The sequence below is a fragment of the Rana temporaria genome, chromosome 10 (genome assembly GCF_905171775.1).
Source record: "Rana temporaria chromosome 10, aRanTem1.1, whole genome shotgun sequence".
NCBI lineage: Eukaryota > Metazoa > Chordata > Amphibia > Anura > Ranidae > Rana > Rana temporaria.
This window is the reverse complement of record NC_053498.1, coordinates 79,463,604-79,488,457: the sequence shown is the minus strand read 5'-3', so window position 1 is coordinate 79,488,457 and position 24,854 is coordinate 79,463,604. Positions and strand designations below refer to the sequence as shown.

Genomic DNA, 24,854 nt, shown 5'->3' with positions numbered 1-24,854 from the left:
TGAGGGGGTCCTCCCACACAGCCCGCCCTACCTGCTCCGCTTTGAAGCCTAACGGGGCAGAGGGACTCCCTATAAGGGAGTGAGAGGATCTAGCCCGCTCAACCAGCCCCGTTAGTCCTTCGCCTCTCTTTTTAGAGAACGCGTGGTCAAAGTGCGTGCATGTTAACCCAATTTCGAGTGCGTGTAAGTGTGGTGTTTTTTTTGTGGGAGGCTTACCTTGCATAGCACACCCACCGGGAGCCGGGCTGAGACCACCAAACTCAATTCACATGTAGCTGAGACCGGGATCCGAACCCCTAGCTGCAGAGGTGATTGGCTTGTCAGCGCAGTGCCAATCGCGTTGAGCCACCGCAGCTCCCTCAACAAAAAGCAATTTAATGTTGAAAAAAAAAAAGTTCAATGCTTCCAAGCATGCGTTGACTTCATTCTGAGCATGCCTGGATTTTTAACTGATGGACGTACCCACAGACGATCGTTTTTTTCTATAGGATTTTTTATCCGATGGGGCCCACACACGATAGGTTAGTCTGATGAAAACGGTCCATTAGACCGTTTTCATCAGACGAACTGATCGTGTGTACGCATGTCGTAATTTTTTTTTAAATTGACAAAAAAATACAACTTCAAAAACACTCACCGTGCCTCTTATTAAATATCTTGGACTATCTTTTTCCCAAAAAGGGGTAATTTTAGGGCCTCAATACATTAGACAGGCACTCATTACATCAGGCTTTATTGATTTTCATACCATAGTTTGTGAACCCTTTAATCTTCATACAAACTAAATAATATACACTGATGTGGGTTATTTCTACAAAAAAAATGTAGCAGAATACATTTGGCCTAATTTTATTTTAAAAAAAAGATTTCGTTGTAACATTTAAGAACACAAGTTAATACAATTTTTTCTTCTAAATAATTTTTTCCCTTATATAGCAAAAAATAAAGACCCCAGTGGTGATTAAATACCAACAAAAAAAAAGCTCTCTATCTATCCAGAAAATTGTCAAAGTGTGACAGGGTTGAAAGTTGGAAAATGGCCTGGATGGGAAGGGGGAGAAAGTGTCCGGACTTTAGACTGGTAATATGCACGTGTGAATGTAGCTGAAATGCTACTTCTAGTTATCTTATACTAGACATATTAAATACATGCATTAGTGATCCTTAGTAAATCAAGCCCCTTCAAGCTTTTCTTAACCATTTAAGACCCGGACCTTTATGCAGGTAAAGGACCTGGCCACTTTTTGCGATTCGGCACTGCGTCGCTTTAACTGACAATTGCGCGGTCGTGCGATGTAGCTCCCAAACAAAATTGGGGTCCTTTTTTTTCCACAAATAGAGCTTTCTTTTGGTGGTATTTGATCACCTCTGCAGTTTTTATTTTTTGCGCTATAAACAAAAATAGAGCAACAATTTTGAAAAAAATTCAATATTTTTGCAATATTTGCAATATTTTTTACTTTTTGCTATAATAAATATCCCCCAAAAAGATATAAAAAAAACGTTTTATTTTATTTTTGGTAAAAAAAAATCGCAATAAGCGTTTATCGATTGGTTTGCGCAAAATTTATGGCGTTTACAAAATAGGAGATAGTTTTATTGCATTTTTATAAATTGATTTTTTCTTTACTACTAATGGCGGCGATCAACGATTTTTTTCGTGACTGCGACATCATGGCGGACACATCGGACAATTTTGACACATTTTTGGGACCATTGTCATTTTCACAGCAAAAAATGCTATAAAAATGCATTGTTTACTGTGAAAATGACAATTGCAGTTTGGGAGTTAACCACTAGGGGGCGCTGTAGGGGTTATGTTTTTCTAACTGTAGGGGGCGGGGCTGGACGTGTGACGTCATTGATCGTGTATCCCTATATTAGGGAACACACGATCAATGAAGCTGCCACTGTTAAGAACGGGGAAGGTGTTTTTACACACAGCTCTCCCCGTTCTTCAGCTCCGGGGACCGATCAGGGGGACCCCGGCGGCGATCGGGTACGCGGGTCCCGTGGCCAAGGAGCTTCCGGCTGGGCATTTAAAGAGGACGTACAGGTACGTGCTTCTGCCCAGCCGTGCCATTCTGCCGACGTATATCTGCAGGAGGCGGTCCTTAAGTGGTTAGAGGTGTCTTGTGATTTTCTCTTTGTGCACCCACCTTTGGTAAATACTTACCTTGGAACGAGGTGTAGAGAACTTACCTGGTCCACGCCGAGCGAGATGTCATCTTGCCTTGGCGTGTCTTCCAGGTATCGCCGCTACAGCGATGTGAATGGCTGGAGCGGCGATGTCGTCACTCCCGCGCATGCGCGCAGGAGACTTCATTCCGGCAAGGTCCGGCGACTGCCTGGCCTTTAGCCGAGGATCCCTGCTGCACATGCGCCGCTGCAATCAGCGGCGCATTGTGAGGGGAATATCTCCTAAACCGTACAGGTTTAGGAGATATTCTTTATACCTACAGGTAAGCCTTATTATAGGCTTACCTGTAGGTAAAAGTGGTAGTAAAGAGTTTTCTACCAGTTTAAATTCTTACACATTTTTACTCATATATTAAGTTTGCTAATTACATGATACTTTTTGAACTGTATGATCTTATGAGATATAGATTATATAATCCATGAGACAATGTCAACCAAATTAGACACTTATGTTCAAATGATTATCTATGGTTAAAATTTAAAAACATTATATTAATTTACCCAATGAAGGTCCAGAGGGCATAGCAGGAAGACAACAAGGTTGCACACTCAGAGCCCATTCACACAAGGGCAACACGACTTTCAGCGCGACTTGAGGCAACTTGGACACGACTTGAGTATGAATCACAGCGCAACAAGAGGCAACTTACAAGGCAACTTCAAGTTGCCTCCAGGACAGGAGGCTTTCCAGTGGCCAATCAAACAATAATTAGCTCTGTGGGAGGGAGGGGGAAGGGAGGGGTTTGCCTGAGAAATGTATGTTCTGTTTCTGTATTGTTGCTTCTGTTAAGACAGTGATCTGACTTCTGAGGCGACTTCCATTGATATCAATGGGTACAAGTTGCCTACAAGTCGGATTGAAGTAGTACAGGAACCTTTTCTGAAGTCGGAGTGGTTGCAGTAGTGTGCATTAAGACGGCTCCATTCACTTGCATTGATTTTCTCATGCAGCGCGACTTGAGGCGACTAGGGGCGACTTGGGGTGTCTTAAAGTCGGATCGAAAGTCGTCCCTGTGTGAATGGGCTCTTAGGGAAAATGAAAAATAACTCTTTGATAAAAGTAGAGAAAAGTTTTTTCTTTTGAAAGAGAGAACACATCAGACACATTGGGAGTGGGAGAGGTCATAACAAGCAGTCCTTACAGCTTTCAAAGGCAGGTGCTAGTGCTACAGTTCTAGGAGATTTAGGTTAGGATCCCTGAAGGGAGCCATTGCTGACTCAACTTCTGCACAATGCCCAAAGCATGGTTCACTGCATTCATACTTAAAAGACAAGGTGATAATTGCTGGGGTGGGATCACTGGCTGATAGCCTAATCAGAAAAATTACTTTTGCTATGTACCAGCAAGCCTGTATACAATTTCTGTAGATTCCCCATACATGATATTTTACTGGGGGTTCGCAAGTAATATTGGGCAATGATTATACTGAAAATAGGGGGCCTTCTCGATAAAAGGGACCAATTGCAGCCCTTTACTAAAATATAACATTACAGAATACTTTTCTATATACAAATGCTTCCTCTCTTGCTAGCTTACTAAACATGTATGTTGATATATCCTTGCTAACACAGGAAGGGGCCACTAATTGGCATTATAAAAAGAAGTGATGATCCATTGCAAGTAATTTCACTAGTTTTAACCAGACAGAACAAAGACAGATTAGACGATTAGAAGGTATGGGCTATAACACATTGGGGGTTATTTAGGAAAGGCAAATCCACTTTGCACTACAAGTGCAAACTACAAGTGCAAAGTGCACTTGAAATTGCACTGAAAGTGCACTTGGAAGTGCAGTCGCTGTAAATTTGAGGGGTAGATCTGAAATGAGCTGAAAGCTCTGCTGATTTTACCATCCAATCCTGTGCAAGCTAAAATGCTGTTTTTTATTTTCCTTGCAAGTCTCCCTCAAATCTACAGCGACTGCACTTCCAAGTACACGTTCAGTGCAATTTCAAGTGCACTTTGCACTTGTAGTTTGCACTTGTAGTGCAAACTGGATTTGCTTTTCACAAATAACCCCCACTGTTTCTGTTATTTTTTGAATAAATGTGTTGCGATAATGTATCACATTTGTTTCTTTATCACACAAGCAAAAGTCAGAAAATTTGGATCAGAATCACACCAAAATAATTATGAATCAACAAGACACATTAAATATTATACAATTTAAAAAAACTGTGTTGGAGCTATGTTTTCAGATTTACAGAAGAAAAACCCAAGAGAAGCTCAAATACATTATTCTGAATATCGTAGATGACAAGACCATAGAACTTACCATGTGAACACGGTACAGGACGCTGATTCCTAAGGTCATAAATGGCTTGGAGAAATCAATAACCTTTTCTCTTTCTGCTGTTATTGTGAGACCAGCAACGGCTAAATCTGCTTTCTGTAGAGGTACATATAACAGAAACAGATAATCTTACTAGTATTGTTGCACAGCAGTGTAAGTGAAGAAATTATACTCTGCTTAAAAAAAAAAAAAAAAAAAAACTTCAGTTTGCACTTACAATACGAGAAAGTAATATTATTCTTTTGGAGATATAAATAGCAGATATTATTCACACTGCACAAATTACCCATGTTATTGCGCTATTACACTGAAAGCTCTCGGCTCTTTTATGTGGATTTTATTGTACAAAAATGTAATTTAGGCAGCCAATGTGATGGCATTAACTCTGAGAACCTTAAATTGATCTGAAAATGCACTTTTTTTTTTTAAAAGTATGACAAAATATATTTATCCCAGGTGCTCAACAAAAGGTTCATAAGAATACAGAATACAGTATATCTGAACTAGAAGAATCAGAACACTGTGATATGTTGAAACAGCCACTGATACACTTTATGACATATTCCAAATGCATGGATTTCTATTGTTCAATCCACTACTAAATTATATTGGTGTTAATTGATCTCTATGACATTTTAGAATTCCTTTGTGCCTCCACACAATAAATGTTGGTGCGGATGACAGATTCATGTACTTGTTGTAAAAGTGTCACTATTAAGACTTACCTGAATCTTCTGCATGTGTTGGTAAAGTTACCAAAACGGGCGGCAGGGATATTTAAATCTGACACAGGCCATTTTAAAGGGATATATATATTTTTTTCCGGTTTCCTTGATCTGGTCTGAGGTCATAGATCCTCTGATTCTGTTCTTCCTCCAGTGGTGGGCAATGCAGAATTTTCCTGTACATCCAGGGTGGTAAGCTGGTCCTTAAAGTTTGTTAACCCACTTATATAACATGATATAATCCACTCTGTGTCCTAATAACAAGTGCACCTGTATGTGTGCTTTATTAAACAAAAATGCCTCCTTTGTCGTATTGGTATCACTGTGGTTCTTTGCAATCACATCATCGGCCCGCTCTCTCCTCTGTTTAGCTGACAGATGCAGTGGGCGGGGCTGAGATTTCCCTTGCTGATGTCAGCCAGGAGGCAAGGAGAGATAGAGCCGGCCGGTCATGTGATTGCGGGAAACCGCTGTGCAATCCGGTAAAGAAGGCATTTTTTTAATAAAGCACACAGCCAGGAGCACTTGTTATTAGGACACAGAGGGGCTTATATTAAGTTTTAACAGTTATGAAAGCAGCAGGAGCAAAGGGGGCAGGCACTAACACAGGGGCAGACTTGCAAGGAGAGGAGGAGGAGGAGGACACAGGAACACAGAGGAGGACAGGGGGGCTACAGATGATGGAGGCACGTAAACTGACCATGGTGTCAGGGCTCAGCAGCCATGATGAACCGTGGTTAGTTTACGGGGAGAGCAGAAATTGGCAGGATCAGCCAGGTAATACAAGTGTTCCAGGGGGCCAAATGACACAGCACAAACACTGTGCTATAACAATCGCTTTAATGCTCTAGGTTTACAGAAAGTGGGTTGAATGACATTGGGTATCATTCAACCAAGAATAGGAGTTGGATTAGTGGATGTGTGTGTCTGCGGAAGACAGCACTGAAGGGAAGGTGAGAACTGCAGTCAGAGCTACTTTTTTGTCATCATATGCATCCACTGTGCCCTTGAAATGCGGCCACTGTGCCCATCATATGCAGTCACTGTGCCCATCAAATGCAGCCACTGTGCCCATCAAATGCAGCCACTGTGCCCTATAAAGCCTTGCATTACTGTGTGTAGTTACAGACAGAAGAACAGGAAGTGATGGTTTCTCATAAGAAATATGGATATTTAAAAGCAAAATTGAAGGATGAGGTAAGGGAAGGAGGACTGCACTAAGGTAAAGGAAGCTATTTAGGGAAACATTATTTTTTACCTTTACAACCCCTTTAACCTCTTGACGACCGCGCCATAACTGAAAGATGGCTACAGCGCGGTCGAGTTATTCTGGGAAGACTTCTATGGACGTCCTCCCGTGCTCGCGCTTCTCGCGCGCCCCCTGGCACGCGCACAAAATTGTTCATGCTCGCCGGGTTCACAGAACTCGGCGCAACACGGATAACGGAGCGATCACTTGTAAACAAACCGGCGTCATGTGATGACGTTTTTTTCTCCTCTGTGTACCGATCGTTACATTGCGAGAGGTGAGGGGAGAGAGCAGGTGGCAGTAGCACTGCTCTGTGACAATTGAAGTCACAGAGACAGCCATCCCTGCCAATACCCTGCCCATACTCTGCCATCCCTGCCAATACCCTGCCCATACTCTGCCATCCCTGCCAATACCCTGCCATACAATACCCTGCCCAGACTATGCAATACTCTGCAATACCCTGCAATACTCTGCAATACCCTGCAATACTCTGCCATACTTCGCAATACTCTGCAATACCCCGCAATGTTAGGGTCTCAAGAAATGAGATAGGCCGTCAGTACTTCAGGTGTGATACATTTTCAGAGATTGGCACCATAGCTTGTGGACTCTATAGCTTTCACAAAGACCAAATAATATACACCAATTTGTACTTATTTTTACCAAAGATATGTAGCAGTATAAATTTTGGCAAAAATTTATGAAGAAAAATTACTAATTTGCTAAATTTTATAACAGAAGCGAAGAAAAATTCATTTTTTTTTTACAGAATTTTTTGTCTTTTTTCTTTTATAGCGCAAAAAAAAAAAAAAAACCACGGTGGTTAAATACCACCAAAAGAAAGCTCTATTTGTGTGAAAAAAAAGGACAAAACTTTCATATGGGTACAATGTTGTATGACTAATGAGTAATTGTCATTCAAAATGTTAGAGCACGAAAGCTGAAAATTGGTCTGGTTAGGAAGGGGGTTTAAGTGCCCAGTGGTCAAGTGGTTAATATAAGCCTGAGAACCGGTGGGTAGATACTTGTCCCCATTACATATTACATTATATAAAGACTGGAGAGTGGGAGGATGTCTTCACTGGTTCGCCTTGTAGAATTCTGCAGAATAACTGTCAGTGCCAGGGGCCTTGTTATTTGCTAAAGTGTTAATCGTGTAGGCAACAGGAGCATTAATATTGTCTAATTGGGACTCCAAGAGATGAGGAAGCACCAGGTCATCTAAGAATATGTGGCCTGTTTCACGATCTATCGAATCTGTGTTATATAACGCTGTATAATAAGATTCTAGAATTGTTGAGATTTCCTGTGTGGATTGTTTAAGTTGTCCTGCGTTGTTTTTGAGAGTTAAAATGTGTGTTGGTTTATAAGGAACTTTTAGTGAGCCTGGAAAGAAGTTTTTCAGGTTTATTTCCGAATTTACGAAGTTGTACATCTAGGTATGGTTCCTGTTGATCTGCCGAGTAATCAAAAGAACGCTCAGCTTCATGCCAAGCATTTCTATGATCCAGTGAGTGGGAATTAACTAAGTTGCATCATGCTTGGCAGAGTTTTTCGCTAGCATGTCTGTATTTTATTGCTACGGCTTTTTTAAAGGAAGAAGTATAGGCAATAATTTTGCCTTGCAAAAAGGCCTTCCCTGCTTCCCAGAACAAGATAGTGTCACTTTCGTGCTCTTGGATAAAAGACTGATACTCCGACCAGGCCTTGCGGATGGTACATAGGAAGTCCTCATTTTGTGCCAAAGTTTAGGAGTTGCATGTGACCGTAAGATGTTTAGAGTTAGAGATATGGAAGAGTGATCGGAAATGGCCATCTTGTGTATAGAAGAATCGCTGCTGGATGAGAGAAGGAGAGAGGAACAAAACAGATAATCTAGTCTGGCCAAGGAGTCTTGGGGAGAGGAATAAAAAGTAAACTCTATCTATAGCATGATTTAGATACCATGGGTCTAGCATGTTCAAAGCTTACAACATGTTTAAGAGTGGAGAGTCTCTAAGTGTAGATGTGAGACCCAACTTAGCTCTGTGGGGTTTGCGTGATTTGTGGTCTTCCTCTGGATGCATTACCGTATTAAAATCACCCCCTACAATGTGGAAGGGTTGTGGGTGTTGCATGATCCATGCAGGTGTGTCTCTAAAGAAGGATCAGTTGGGGGAATTAGGGGCATATACATTAGTACGGTAATTTAGATAGTGTGAGATGAAAAATGGAGACCTAAGGATACTGTACGGCCAAGGTCATCCCTGGTTACCGACTTGATGGTACAGGGGATGGCTTTTGTGCAGCAATATAATCACTCCTGCCTTATGGCCTACAGCTGGGGATCCCACCACCTCCCCTACCCAGAGTTGTTTCAGGTGGTAGAAGTCGGCTTCCACTAAATGGGTTTCCTAAAGTAGAGCAATGTCTGCCCATTGGCGTTTAAGGTGGCGCAACACTTTCATGCGTTTTATGGGGGAGTGGAGACCTTTGACATTCCAGGAAATTACTTTTATATCAGCCATTGAAAGGGAGAATGGAGTCCTAATGAGTGAGAAGGATACTGTCTGTAGACCACTACCTTTAGCAATAAAGGTATATGATACTGCCTGTTGAGAGTTATGGGAAGAATGGATGGGTGAGTCAGTTCAGCAACTTGAAGAATTCAAAAGAAACATTTTTTAAATAAGCAAGAAAATAAGCAACAAACCATAAAATCTTAAGGGCACTGGCTTCTCTTTTTTTCCACACAATGCATTACTAGGATCTAGATCCCTAAAGCCCTTGTCCATTGACAATTGACGGAGACACCCAATAGGAGTGGTGGATAGCAGACGCACATGAGCCGCACCCTTGAATAAAGCATGCCCTACAGTGCCAAAAACAAGAGATTATAAGCATAACAGCAGACGGATCAACTAAGAAACAAAGGACCAGGTTCTAACTGGATTAGTAAAACAAGTATAAAATAACATAGAATAATAGAGTTAGGTAAAATGTCCAGGACCATCAGTAAGCCTTAGACAAATTCAAAACATATGGAGGGTCAAACAGAAGGTACCCTCCATGGTTCAGAAGCATCCGCGTAGAGAAGAGGATCTAAACTTGATTTTTTTAGGGCCCTCTTTATGTGTGCTACGTTGATCCTTGAGAGAAAGGGGTGCTTTTCTGGCTGGTGGAATTTCCTCCAAGCGTTTCAGATTTATAGACTGCAGAAACTGCTCTGCCTCCAAAGGGGAATGGAACGTGAGGCGCTCACCTTCTGATGATGTGAGATGCAGGATAGCGGGGTAAGCGAGGGTAAATTTAAAGTGATAGTGAAACAGAACAAAACAGATCTGCAAGAAAGCCTTACGTTTGCGTGATACCTCTGCTGAGTAATCCACAAACAAAAGGAGAGTATGGCCTTCAACTTGCAGGGTGCGCTGGTTCCTGAATTTTTGTAAAAGCTGTTGTTTACGTGCATAGTTTAAAAAGCGTACAATGACGGGCCTTGGAGATTGCCTGTTTTCCATAAGCTGACCCAGCCTAGGCGCTCTTTCCACTATGCACTCTGTATCGACCTCCAATGACTTGGGGATGGCAGAGCACAGCCAGGTCAGCAGCCTTGAGTGATTTCAATGATGTGCAGATCATCACCTGGAGTTGTTTTCCAGGTCTTTCAATTTCTCCTGGAAAGCTAGCAAAGCCTCATCATGAGTCTGGATAACATTAGATGCCTGATGCATGTCTTCTGCTATGAGAAACAGCTGATTCTCTGTGGTCTGTATTCGTTGTAGCTGTTTTTTGATTTGTATTTTTCTATTGTAGTGATCAGTTCATATACAGTGCATGTTGTAAAAGATTTCCTGAAGAAGCCGTAAAAGGCGAAACATGTAGAGATAAATCAGATGTGCACCTACTGTTGGTATATTGTACTGATCTATTTGTGAATATTTTATGCTTTGCTGTGTATGCGCGTTAAAGTCTCCAAAAAAAAACACTTTTCTAAATATTTATGTATTTAAAAGGGATGGGGCGTCTTCAAATTAAGTTTTTCAACAATTCAGCTAAAAAATCTTCTTCTAGACTTAAAATCAGTTTACTGTATCAGATCAGGCAGTGATTGTGATTGGTTGACAGAGGTTACAGCATATCATTACCACTTACTGACTGGTTGCTAGAGGTTACAGCACATGATTTCTTCTTGTTGATTGGTTGCTAGAGGTTACTGTACAGTTATACTGCTCACTAATTGGTTGCTACAGGTCACAGCCCATTATCTCTTCACTGCAGAGGGGCATGATATACATATGAATGCCGCCTTTATTTACATATGAATGCTGCCAGCCTCAGCTATTTACATATGAATGGCATCACTATTTACATATGAATGTTGCCACTATTTACATATGAATGTCGCCACGATTTACATATGAATGTCGCCACGATTTACATATGAATTACATTTATTTACTTGTAAACACAGGGTCTGCGGGTGAGTCATCTGTATACAACAATACGGCAGAGCTGGGAAGCATTAGTTGCAGCACTTCACACTGAGATATCTCATTTAAACTGGGACAGTTGGAAAGTATGAGGCAGCTGATTTGGGCCCCACAACAATGATAGGGCTCAGGGCAGCTTCCCTCTTTGCCCTGCCTTAAAGACGGCCCTGTGTACAAATGAGATACACACAAGGCAAGGGAGAACAGGGAGCAGATGAAAAGGGTAAAAACAAAACCGGAAGGGAACAAGGCAGCTGGTTACTGGATACAGGGCAAGGGCATGGGCAAGTTTAAGAGTAAATGTCAACACAGTCAGACTGCAGCACAACAAACAGGGTACAAAACAGGAGCAGAAAAAAAACACTGACTGCTAGTGGGAGCAACCTTATATAGCCAAATAGCAGTTGAAACCAGGCAGAGCTGATCACTGAAACCTGCTGGCAGACACCAGATCTGCAGCTATTAGCCCTTAGAACCACAGTGCCACCAGCAAATTAACCAGGTCCTGACAGTTCTGTTCTTCCTCCTCTCCCGCCCTCCTCTTCAACTTTTGGCATAGTTTATATTGTTTTGGGCGAGAGTGGGTACCTAGCTTTGACAGAAACCAGCTTCCACTTTCGCTCCAATCGCCTTTGCAATCGGAGCAGAAGTTCTCCCCCCCCTTCACTATTTGTCTTCTAGAACATGTCACAGGTCCCAGATGGCTGCGAGACCATCCACAAAGCGCAGCCTGGCTTGAGCATACACGGTGGGCTGCCAGCTGTGAAGCCACAAGAAGTCACAGCCGGCTGCCCACAATTAATATAGTTTGTTTATTAAAATTCAACAGCTACATTTTTTGCAGCACTGACTGAAAAAACACTTTAATCCATGTTAGTTGATTGTCATTCACTTCTGCCGTGTACGTACAGAGCTCAATAGCAGGCTAATAATTAGGGCACTTCAGATTCAGTGTAGATATTTAGCAAAATTTGAGTGAGGGACTGTATACAGGCTTACTTTAAAGTGGATCTTAACAGATAGGGAAACTGTAGATTTATTCATGAAAAATTTACTATTTGGCTTGAATTCCTCCTGGAAAATAGCGATGCATGTAACTGTGCCTAGGCACTCTTGTGCCTATAGCCTCATAGCTGTATACCTGCACTGAGATCTAAGACAACGGTGCCTCTGAATTCTAGTCTCAAGAGATTTGGAGTAAGATTCATTGACTTATCTGTACTGTTCACTGTTCTCCTTGCTGGAGCTCTGACATGTGGAAGTGAAGCCCTGCCTCTACCAAGATGGCCAACTCCACACAGAAAAACCTTGCAAAACAAGGCAAAATAAGTCAGTAATGGGGAAGAGGTCAGCTGCAGGGAGAACACATGCAATACTGGTGACCAGTATGTTACCTGTTTTTTTTTTTTGGTCACAGCTTCCAGTTCCTCTTTCAGACAGTGGTAAATTATTTCCCTAATTTCAGTTTACATTCTATTTGTTTACAAACTATCATTCACAACCAGGTTATAGCATTTTCATTCTATATATGCCTTACCCTGGATATCAGTTCTCCCACCATTCCAGTCCAAGTTCCATTCACCTCTGAAACGCCATAAAGACCATCAGCAACCAGGCGAATTTTATAGTTAAAATGCAAGATCTTGGCTAGCTCCTTGAGCATGTCCACACAGAACCCCTCGTAGCGTTCATTACCCTTCAGATCATGATGATTTGGTTTAAGCATCACGTATGGGTTTTCCTTTAATAATAAAATAGTTTTGGTTATTGCCATCAGCTTAGGCGATTATTTGAATACTATGCTATTAATTATATGCAAGTATAAATCATTTAAATATTTGTTTTTATATATAATTTTAAAATACATGCTGTTACCTTGGGGCCATATGACAAAGATTAGTTATATGATTGTTAGAACTGTAAAAGTAGAAGGGCACATGAATGGAGAACCCACTTTAAGGGGTTTTCTATAAAAGATGTTGAAAAGAAAAGTTGTGTTTTTGTTGTGAATTATTTTCACCATATTTCAACTTCTTGGGCTAAACTTCAGTTATTTTTATTACACCATTATATTTTAACACAAAAATATATATAGGATGATTTAATCAACTGTTTTCCAAAGCACTTCAATAACTGGTGGAGTGAGAAAATAAATGCGCCACCCAAAAAATGTAAAAACAGAACCCCAGTGAGGGGTATGAAGCAGCTACACAGGAATGTGACAAATTCAAAAGGAGTGAGGATGATAATGTAGCGCTACATATGAGTCATGGTAACACTATGTGTACCCATTAGGGTGTGACCATATAGTATGTTATAAAAATGCTATGCAATAAATACCCAGTGAACAAAAACGTGAAAAACAATCAACAAAATTTCAAATATAATCAAAATTAGGAAATTATGGGGCTGATTTACCAAGCCTTTGCTCCATGATTCATGGAGCAAAGGCTGGAGCAACAGCCGTTTTGAGATTTACTAAAGCAGCACAACTTATTTACTATAATGCCTAGTGCGCCCAGGAGGGGGCGCATGGTGCGCCTCTATGGACCTGGCGCACAGCATTTAGAAATGTAAAATGAAGGTGTTTGTGAGAGAGTTTATTAGGGGGGGGGGGTTGTGGGGTGATGTGGGGAAGTGTAGTGACATGTGTTTGTTTAAGTTTTACGGGCTGAATTGAAAGTGAAAGTGATTTTTGTGAAAACGAACGGCTACACTGGCAAGTACGTTTAAACCTCCGGGAGGTTTATTTGTGCACTGTGCATGCGCGAGCGGCAAATACGGCCACTTACGCACGCTGCTTCACTACGCCGGCAAAATATTGGTAAATATCAAGCGGCGTAGCTGCCTTTGCGTGGCTTGAAGAGGCGCACGTAAATGCTCGAACCGTTTTCAGCTTACGCTGACCATGAAGGGGAACTCCGCGCCAATTTAAAAAAAAAATGTTGTGGGTTCCCATCCAGGAGCACATCAGGCCCTTAGGTTTGGTCTGGATCGTAAGGGGGAAAACCTACACAGGAGTGTCACACAGCGGGAACTTCAATTGCAAACGGATCGTTCGCATCTTGCACGGCTTCTTCTTCCCCGGACGATCCGCTTTCAATTGAAGTTCCCGACGTGTGACGCTCCTGTGACCCCGCCCCCTCTGACGCACATGTACCACACGGGGACTTTCTTATGGCTTTTCCCGTGGTGTCAGAGGGGGCGGGGTCACCGGATGACACCGCGTCCTCAGTGATAAAAGTACTGTCTGAAGAACGGGAGCGTCACACGGCGAGAACTTCATTTGGAAGTGGATCGTCTGGGTAAGAAGAAGTCGTGCAAGATGCGGACGAGAAGACCGAAGGAAGGAGAAGAAGATGGAGGAAGAAGCCGGTGCAAGATGCGGACGAGAAGACCCAAGAAAGAAGCAGAGGAAGAAGAAGATGGAGGAAGAAACCCGAATGAAAGCAGAAAAGAAGAAGATGGAAGAAGAAGAAGCAGCGAGGAAAGAAGACATTAACCACTTAAGATCCGGCCCTTTAGGCAGGTAAAGGACCTGGCCAGTTTTTGCGATTCGGCACTGCGTCGCTTTAACTGACAATTGCGCGGTTGTGCGACGTGGCTCCCAAACAAAATTGGCGTCCTTTTTTTCCCACAAATAGAGCTTTCTTTTGGTGGTATTTGATTACCTCTGCGGTCTTTATTTTTTTCTCTATAAACAAAGATAGAGCGACAATTTTGAAAAAAATGCAATATTTTTAACTTTTTGCTATAATAAATATCCCCCAAAAACATCTAAAAAAATTTTTTTCCTCAGTTTAGGCCGATACGTATTCTTCTACCTATCGCAATAAGCGTTTATCGATTGGTTTCCGCAAAATTTATAGCGTTTACAAAATAGGGGATAGTTTTATTTCGGGTTTCTTCCTTGAGGAAGAAACCCGAATGAAAGCAGAAAAGAAGAAGATGGAAGAAGAAGAACGGAAAGAAGACATTAATAAAGGAATTGTCAAAAACCGGCTATTGTCTTTTTTTACATTTTTGACACTTTTTTTGGTGAAATGGTAGAGGTAAAATGTACCCCATTACCATTTCACGCAGGGGGGGCGGAATATGGGGGTCCCCTTTGTTAAAGGGGTCTTCCAGATTCCCATAAGCACCCGCCCTCAGACCCCCACAACCACCGGCCAGGGTTGTGGGGATGAGGCCCTTGTCCCCATCAACATAGGTACAAGGTGCTTTGGGGGGATCCCAAAGCACCCTCCCCATGTTGAGGGCATGTGGCCTGGTACGGTTCAGGAGGGGGGCGCTCTCTCATCCCCCCTTTTTTATAAGGGGTCTGGTGTGGATTTTTGGGGGACCTCCACGCCATTTTTTTTTTAAATTTGGGGTGGAGTTCCCTCTTAAAATCCATACCAGACCTGAAGGGCCCGCATTGTTTTTAGTAAATCAGCCCCATAATGTCCATCATAAATAAATATAATCAAAAAGATGTCATGAGATGGAAGAAAACATCCCAACGGAAATCTTCAGATGATTGATGAAATACATATGTGCTTACCAGAGGCGTTGGACCCGATTGTCATACAACAATGAATCGATTGAGCTTAGGGTGTTCCAAACGGCTGTTCCACAAACGTGTCAACGAGAATCCAATGAAGGATAGATTGGCGACCTAACCAAAAAGGACGGATGGGCCCGATGTTCCTCAGCCACGAATTACTCTGATATGGAAGACCCGGCTAAGTTGTTGATATGCCAATCATAGGGATCCACAGATATCTATGTGTACCCGATTCAGGCAAGCAGCAACCCTGATAAGGGTGTTAAAACCAACTGGAGAGAACTCAAAAAACGTATCTTCCACAAATTCACGTAAAGAGAAGAAAAACATAGGGGTCTCCAATGGTGTAGGTCAAAAGGAGGTTTTAATAAAAAAAAACAGCATACAGCATAAATTCTTTAACCTCCCTGGCGGTATGATTCTGTCTGGAATTACGTACCAAAAGCGGTACAATTATTTTGCAAGGAAATTTGGCGTTTTATACTGTTGGCCTGTAATTTTTAGAAATAACTCACTTAAATCTGACCAAGCAAGAGTCTTGTAGGCATCCCGGGTATGATTTTTTTTTCAAAACAAAATTATAAATTATAATATAATAAATAATTATAAATAATTATAACAAATAATAATATAATTATAATAAAAATTATTCAATAATGTAATCAACTCAAAATCACTGAAATGTGCTCAGTTGCAGAATTGTCGCTGTCATTATTTTTTTTTTTTATGACGAATTTCCCCACAAATCGCTATCGCACAATTCTGCAAGTGATTATAATTTATTATCGCTGTTTTCTAGCTGATCTAAAACCATTTTTGACATAAAGGGACACTTTTGGACAATCTACAGTTTTTAGGCAGAAATTACATTTTTTATTTTTATAAAAGTACATGTAGGGCACTGGGCAGACCACTAGGGACAAGGGGGGTGTGTATTTTTTACATACAGTACTGTAATCTATAAGATTACAGTATACTGTATGTAAAGTGTTTGTTTACTTTTTTGAATTTGGCGCCGTTCTCCGCTCCCGTGCGTCGTAACGTCGCAGGGAACGGAGATCGGCGGCACACGGGGAGACTGTGAATCGAGCGAGGAGGTCCCGCTCGCTCACACAGCGGGTGGCATCGCTGGATCCAGGGACAAGGTGAGTAACTTGCCTGTGGATCCAGCGAGAAGGTAAGCCGCGCCGCTGCACACTCTGCACGTCCACCCCGAGCGTGACTCGGGGTTACCGATCCTAACATGAAAAACCAACCCCGAGTCACGCTCGGGTTTACCGCCAGGGAGGTTAAAGCAATATGGGGAGCAAAATGCAAAGCTTTGCATTTTGCTCCCCATATTGCTTTTAAGAATTTATGAACTGTGATCAGTTTATCATGTATGCTGGTTTTTATTATTAAAACCTCCTTTTGACCTACACCATTGGAGCCCCCTGTTTTTTTCTTCTCTTTACATGAATTTGTGGAAGATACGTTTTTTGAGTTCTCTCCAGTTGGTTTTAACACCCTTATCAGGGTTGCTGCTTGCCTGAATCGGGTACACATAGATGTCTGTGGATGCCTATGATTGCCATATCAACAACTTAGACGGGTCTTGCATATCAGAGTAATCTGTGGCTGAGGAACATTGGGCCCATCCGTCCTTTTTGGTTAGGTCGCCAATCTATCCTTCATTGGATTCTCATTGACACGTTTGTGGAACAGCCGTTTGGGACACCCTAAGCTCAATCGATCCATTGTTGTATGACAGTCGGGTCCAACGCCTCTGGTAAGCGCATATGTATTTCATCATTCATCTGAACATTTCCGTTGGGATGTTTTCTTCTATCTCATGACATCTTTTTGATTACATTTATTTATGATGGACACTATGGGCCAAATCCACAGCCAGCGGCGCAAAATAAGTTTTTTCTAACTTATGTCATTTAAGTTACGGCGCCCTAAGTTGGTGTCGTAATTGCCGTATCCACAGCGCATTTGCGCCCAAAAGTGCGCCTGCCGTAACGTAAATTCGGAGGCGTAAGGCGGGGTTATGGCAAGAGGGAAGGAAGTGGGCGTGCTTCATTGTAATGAGCCGTGACCCCATGCAAATGAAGGTCCGGCCGTACTGCGCATGCGCGCACGAATCTGCTGCTCACTGCGCATGTGCAGAACTTTGCTTGGCGCAATCAGTGAGATAGGTAAAAGGCCAAGTGTACTTAGTTTGAGGATCGCACTGTGCTTAACTAGCTCCAGTCAAACACACTTCATTTGCAAAAGTATTTCCCTGTGTTCCCTTCCATGAGCAATTTGCTTCTGCTCTTAGTTTGTCAGTGTTTGTTGGTAAGTTGTGTTTGATAGAGAAGTGTTGGAGGAGTAGTAGATAGTAGTTGTTGTTTGTTTGTGATAAGTGTAATTTTTGTTTGATTGTTTCTGCTAATTTTTTTGTTTGTTTTTTTTCTGCTTGGATTTTGTGTTTGGTTTTTGTGTGTTTGTATTTGACTTTGTAGTAGCTGTCTGCTTGTGTGTGTATTTTTGTGTGTTTGTACTGTTTGGCTTCTTGTTGCTGGGTGGTGTCTGTGATGGCCCCCAAACGCAGGAAGCTGAATTTTTCACATTTTGAAAAGCAAATCCTAGCCAGGTATGTCATACAATATGGAAGATATCTACATGGGCCTGATAGCCGGAACACCTCCCCGGCCCAAAGGAAGAGGATCTATGCCAAAATAACAGATCACATAAATGCGGCTGGGGGAGGGGAGACGAGAACCCCCGCTGGCATTAAGAAAAAGATCAATGATCTGAGGAGCGTGGTCCGCAATAAGGTGGCCAAGCTCACTGCGCATAGGAGGGGCACTGGAGGAGGGGGACCATGCCCCATCCGGCTGACTGAGGAGGAATGGGCAGTGGCCCGGTGTTTCGAGCCAGAGCAGGTGGTGGGCCTGCCTGGTTATCAGTCTGATGTTCCTGTGAGGCCAGGTAAGGTTTTTTTTTTTTTTTATTTGGTGATTAGCATGTGTGGGTGGGGGAAGGGAACATGTGCCAAGTGTGTGGATCCTCAAACCTGTGATTGTTTGGTGTCTTCCACAGATGACCAGGAGATTGCTGGGCCATCAGGCCATGCTGCTGCACCACCCCAAAGACAGGAGGCTGCTGAGGAGTCCCCAGGGGAGGGGAGTGGCCAAACCTCCCCTCATGAGGAGGCTGAGGGGGAGGAGGATGAGGGGGAGGAGGATGAGGGGGAGGAGGAAGAAGATCTCCAGATTGGCCGGGAAATCATTATTGCCACAGATCTGATGACCTTTGACAATACCCTTGAGGCTAGCCTTGAGGCTCCCCTTGAGGCTACCCAAGAGGCTCCCCTTGAGGCTACCCCAGAGGCTCCCCTTGAGGCTACCCCAGAGGCTACCCCAGAGGATCCCCCAGAGGATCCCCCAGAGGCTGGCACCAGTCAGGCCACCATCAGGGGTAGCCCCTCCCACAACATGCCGCAACCCACAAGGGTCACTCTATCCCCTCCTACCTGGCCACAAGCCTCAGGGGCAGGCAGGATGGCGACCCAGGACACCAGGGTGGGGTCTGAGCATATGCCGGCCAGTCTGCTGAGGGACAATGCCAAGCAGACCCGCAGTCTGGGTGACATCAAAAAAACTATGGCCAAGATGGAGCACAGCCTGGATGTAATGAGGGAGTCACTCAGTGATGTGGCCACCAATTCATTGGGTGTCATCACCTGTTTGTGGTCCCTGCATACCGCCACAACAGGCGTGGGCCAGGAGGTGACTGCCCTCACCCGGGCTGTGCAGGACAACACCCGGGCTGTGCAGGAGAACACACGGGCTGGCCAGGCCAATACGGCTGCCATCACTGCCTGCCTGACCAGGATAGCAGTGGCCTTGGAGGGCAGGCCAGCCGGAGGTCAGACACCAGGGGAGGCTCCTCCCTCCCCTGCTCCCCCCCCCAATGAAGATACTCCCTCCCCTGCTCCCCCCCCCCAATGAAGATACTCCCTCCCCTGCTCCCCCCCCGTGAAGATCCTCCAGGTGCCCCTGGCTGTGCCCGTGGCCGTGCCAGTGCCCCTGCCCGTGGGCAGCCTAGACGGAGCACTCGCCGCCGGACTTAAATACCAGGGGTACTTTTTTTTTTTTTTTTTTCGCTTTAAAAATTTTGGTTATTATACTGTACTTATGATTTGGTTTATGTGTGTGAATGATGTGTGAATGTGGGGGGGGGTGGCATTCCTGACAAAATAAGGGTGTCACCCTCAGTTTTGGTGGAGAAGGGATCCCCAGGACCAGGGAGAAGTCATCCTAGGTTCCTGAATGGTGTATGAATGCACAGTGACATAATTGGAGCCGTGGCGGGGCGTTACTGCTCCCAAGTACCAAAGGGGGGGGGGTACTTGGATCTAATCCAATTCGATGTGCATGTGATGTGTTTGTGCTAGGGACCACAGTGGTGTGCATTCATGCATTCTCATTGTGACATAAATCATGTGCGTTTCCAGAGACAAAAACATTCTCAATGTGTCATTAAACATGTGCGTTTACTGTGCAAAGCAACATTCTCATTGTCACATAATTCATGTGCGTTTGCAGTGAAAACAAATAATAACATTGTCACATAATTCATGTGCGTTTGCATTGAAAAGAAATAATAACATTGTGACATGATTTCTGGCCATTTACTGAGAAAAGATGCCTTCTGCCAGGCGTCTCCTGGCTACTGTGCCCTCAGTAGACCGGGTAGAGTGGGCTAGGGGGGGATTGCCTGGGTGGGGGGTCAGGTCAGCACGTAAGTTAATCTCCAGTCCCCTTCTCGTTGCAAAGTTATGAAGAATGCAACAAGCCCCTATTATTTGGCACACAAAGTCTGGGGAATACAGCAGTGTACCCCCAGTCTTGTCCAGGCATCTGAAGCGGGACTTCAGCAGGCCAAAAGTACGCTCCACTACTGCCCGGGTGCGAATATGAGCCTCGTTGTAGCGTTGCTCTCCTGGGGTTTGGGGGTTCCTGAATGGGGTCATCATGTGAGGGCCCAGGGCATATCCAGAGTCACCTGGAAGGCAAAAGACAGGAGGATATTAGTCATGCATGTGCCCCATGTGATGTCTGCATCATGGGGGGGGACAGTCATACCTGACACACATGTCACTCACCAACCAGCCAGCTGTCTCCATACACGTTCTGCTCCAATTCACGTGCTATGTTGGTCTGCCTAAAGATGTAGCTGTCATGGCACGAACCTGGAAATTTGGCACACACATGCCAGATGAGGCCATGGGCATCCACGATTACCTGGACATTGATGGAATGCCAGTTTTTGCGATTCCTGAACAGGTGCTCTGTATCATGGGGGGGCTGTAGTGCCACATGGGTACAGTCAATGGCCCCGATGGTCCGTGGGAATCGTGCAATCTGATAGAAATCAGCCATGCTCTTCATTCGCTGGTCCTCCTGGGTGGGCTTTTCAAATTGACTGCCCATGCGTCTCAGTATTGCAGGGACAACCTGGTGCACACACCTGCTCATCGAGGACTGTACCATCCCAGCCAGACCTCCACATGTTCTCTGAAAAGACCCAGTGGCCAGAAAATGCAGGGTGGCCATAACTTTAATGTGAGCTGGCAGGGCATGGGATCGTTGGGTTGGGGTGTTCAGATCATCCTGCAGGATCCTGGTTAAGTCCAGGATGGCTTCCTGGTTAAATCTGAAGTTGCCAATGACCTCAGACGCAGTCATGCCAAAGAGATCTTGGCGTGGGCGGTATATCCTCTCCTGTGCCCTCCTCCTCCTCCTCTGTGCCCTCCTCCTTCTCTGCGCCTGTAAAGTGGCGAGTGCCGTTATAATCATTGATGGCCCAGGCATTTTGGCAGTCACAATGAAGTCAAGCAAAGAAGTGTTGGCAGCTCTTCCTAAATGGTGTTGCTTCAGCAGACCTTTACAGGGCTGGTGTAAAATTAGGGCTGCTTTTATAAAGTCTAATTTTGCTCCAGAAAACTAACAGGTGCGCACAGGGCGTTATCTACGGCGCACAGGGCGTAATCTACGGCGCACACACTTAATTTTGAGGATCGCCCTATCTCCCTCATTTGCATCTTTGCCTATCAAATAAAGCGGCGTGACTAGCGTAATTTGCGTCAGAGGATGCGCCAGAGTAATTATTTTAAGTAGGACGGAAAAACCGGATTTTTCGTTTTGAGGATCGGGCGCAAAGATACGCGCGGAGTAAAATTAGAAATCTCGAGTTAAGTCGGCACATCTGCTTTGTGGATTTGCCCCTATATTTCTTATTTTGATAATATTTGAAATTTTGTTGATTGTTTTTCACGTTTTTGTTTACTTTGCTGGGTATTTATTGCGTAGCATTTTTATAACATACTATATGGTCACACCCTAATGGGTACACATAGTGTTACCGTGACTCATATGTAGCACTACATTATCATCCTCACTTTAATAACTGGAAATGTGCAGACTTACTAGGATAGTAGTGACTATTAATGTCTTGTTAGCCAAACTGTCAGAAATGTTTTGGAAGAAGTGTCTTCTGTCCATAGATAGACCATTAGTGACATGCCATTGTCCAATCTGGAAAGAAAAAAATATGTACAAGTATATAATGTAAAGGTAAAAGCAAAATAATTAATTGGGATAGCAAATTTTAAATAAGTGAAACATATAGTATATTATCACAAGCCAATGAGTATTTGATCCTCAACCTGATGTAGCAGCAGGTCACATTAACAAATGACCCCCTTCTTCCCACTCACTCCCCCTTCCCTAACTTTGTGTGCATTGTGTGCCAAGCGATGCACCAATCCAACAGCCATACCATGAAATTCACAAAACCGGAAAAGAGCAACACTGATTATAAATGTCAAGTAGTGAGCGTGGCCTCTAAAGACAAATGACTTTGGTCTCTAGTATTCTGTATAAACAGAGAATAGACGAGCTGTCTCTTTAAATCATATAATAGTAGCTTTAGTATTCAGTGCCTTATATGTACTGTTACAAGTGAACCAAGGCTTTCCAAGTAATACAGGTACTCCAAATGGTACATCTCACACCTTCAGGATATACCTCTGCTGGCAGTGGTAACAGTGAACACAACATCACAGTGTAGAATTTTAGTAGAAAAATTAAGTGTAACATAGATCATATCAAGGATTTTTAGCTATGTAAAAGCAAAAGGAAATCTACACCTAAAAGCAAAAATATAATATATTGAAGCTTGCAAGTACTTGGATGTAGTGGCTGCACTTGTTTTCTTTTTCAGCCTTGTTTTCCTTTATTTGTAGCTGGAAATCCAGTGTTTTATTAAACACACTTACTGTCCCTAGCGGGGCATTTGCACACTGATTGCATCTGTGGGGGGGGGGGGGGATCATGGTTGTCATAAAGGCTGCCCCCCAATTTGGGCTATATAGATACAGTAACTCCCTCTAATCATTTCATTTACTTACATGAGAAGGGAAATTACCGACATCCGGCAAATAAAAAAAATAAAGACAAAAAGGTGTGGGGTCTCTCCCCCCAGCTCATACCAGGTATGGATTTTAAGGGGGACCCCATGCCAAAATCAAAAAAGTGAGTGCCCCCCTCCTGAACTATACCAGACCACATTACCTCAACATAGGGAGGATGGGTGCTTTGGGGCACCTTGTCCCAATGTTGATGGGGACAAGGGTCTCTTTCCCACAACCCTGGGCTGTGGTTGTGTGGGGATTCAGGCAGGGGACTTGTCAGAATCTGGAAGCCCCCTTTAACAAGAGGGCCCCCAGATCCTGCCTACCATTGTGAATGAGTATGGTTTGTACCCCTACCCATTTACCAAAAAAGTGTTAAAATTAATAAAAAAACACAGGTTTCTTTCACTTTTTTTATCGGCAGTTATTTTTTTTGATTATTTAACTGACAACGGGGAAGCCCATTGACAGCTGATGGCCCATTATTAAGGACGCCATGGTGGGCTTCCCAGTCCCTCTCCTTAACAACCAGATTTTACTGCGCCCTAATTGGGCAAAGCGCAGAATGCACTGTGCAGGTTGGCTGTGTCAGTTTCATTCCGGGACACTGTATTGTCAAGGAAAGAAGGTACCCAGGAAAGACCTGCAAAATGCTGGACTGTTGCAAATTGCATGGTCATCCTAGGCTGGGGGGGCACATGGCTGGGGTGGCATATGCTGGGCGTATTTCAAATAATTGGGTTCTTTAATCACAGGTAAACTCTGCATCTACGTTGCTGCTGCTTCATATCCACCTAAAACTGAATACTGACTGACTGCTCTCAGTGTCTTTGTGGAAAACTATGTATCTACATGGCTACTTTCACCATCTATAGCCCTGTTCACATTATTGTGATTTTCTTTTTGTTCTTTAGTGTCTTAGCTAAATTATGGGCTGATCTCAATCTTTACAAATCTGACCTCTTAGCCCTTTTGCAGTTTGATTGTGATAATAAAGGTTTGCTCTGCTTCCCCTGATCCAGCTTTGCATTAAATGGCGGCCCACCTGACTAGGGTTATAAATTGGTGCAAACACAACCTCCAAAAACTGTGCATATTGGAACAGGAGGCTGCTATAGTACCGCTCTCAGGCCTCCATTGGACAGAGAAGCAACCTGTATCTTATTTAGCTAACTACCCACTGATTGGACCTTCCCTTGCCGAACTAGAAAGATTTTTTCACTTGGCCTCACAAATCACGCTCCAATATTACCTCTCTCATCCTTCTGCTTCTGCTAATTTCTGGAGATATATCCCCAAACTCTGAGCCTTCATCATTTAACTGTACCCAACACACCCAATCTCCCCACAGCCTCTGGCAGCAATCGCAAACCACGCAAATTCTTTTCCATTCCTCTTCTTCCCAAAACCTCTTCTCCTATGCCCTTTGGGAATCCTTGCTCTGTCTGCAACAAACTGACCTCGGTTAATGCCTTTAATTTACTTGCGGTTACTGAAACCTGGCTCCATGAATCCGACACTGTTTTTTTCTGCTTCCCTCTTCCATGATGGTCTCTGGACTCACTCTTCCAGACCCAGTGGATGGAAGGGAGGTTAAGTTGGAATCCTCCTATTCCCACAATGCACTTTTTTGTTTGTATTTTTTTGTTTTTTGTTTTAATTGCTTCAAATGTATACAGCAGAGATATACTGTCTCTTTGTATGTTTTCTCGCTTTAAAGGGGAAAGGTGGTGGCAACAGGGTATTATAAGGGGGGGAAGAACATAAAGGAGGATTGGGGGAGGGGTGAGAGGTAGGATGGAGGAGGGAGGAAGGAGAGTGGGAAAGACCCACCCGCCCTCCTGTCCTGAGTCCCAGAGGAGTCAATTATCTCCAGGGGTTGGTAAGACTGCCAGGAGATCTCTCCTCAGTCTATGGTTGGG

At 43.6% G+C, this 24,854-nt stretch overlaps 1 protein-coding gene across 3 annotated transcripts in view; it reads right to left on the bottom strand.

The window, feature by feature from the left end:
• The window catches only part of GRIK4 (glutamate ionotropic receptor kainate type subunit 4), a 489,165-nt gene that overhangs the window by 55,865 nt on the left and 408,446 nt on the right, over positions 1 to 24,854 (bottom strand). For all 3 annotated transcript variants that reach the window (XM_040325544.1, XM_040325543.1, XM_040325545.1), the window contains 3 exons: positions 21,947 to 22,054; positions 12,477 to 12,680; positions 4,476 to 4,589 (listed from right to left, as the gene is read on the bottom strand). In XM_040325544.1, the coding sequence (XP_040181478.1) occupies positions 4,476 to 4,589; positions 12,477 to 12,680; positions 21,947 to 22,054 (426 nt within the window). The remainder of the gene's footprint in view (positions 1 to 4,475; positions 4,590 to 12,476; positions 12,681 to 21,946; positions 22,055 to 24,854) is intronic.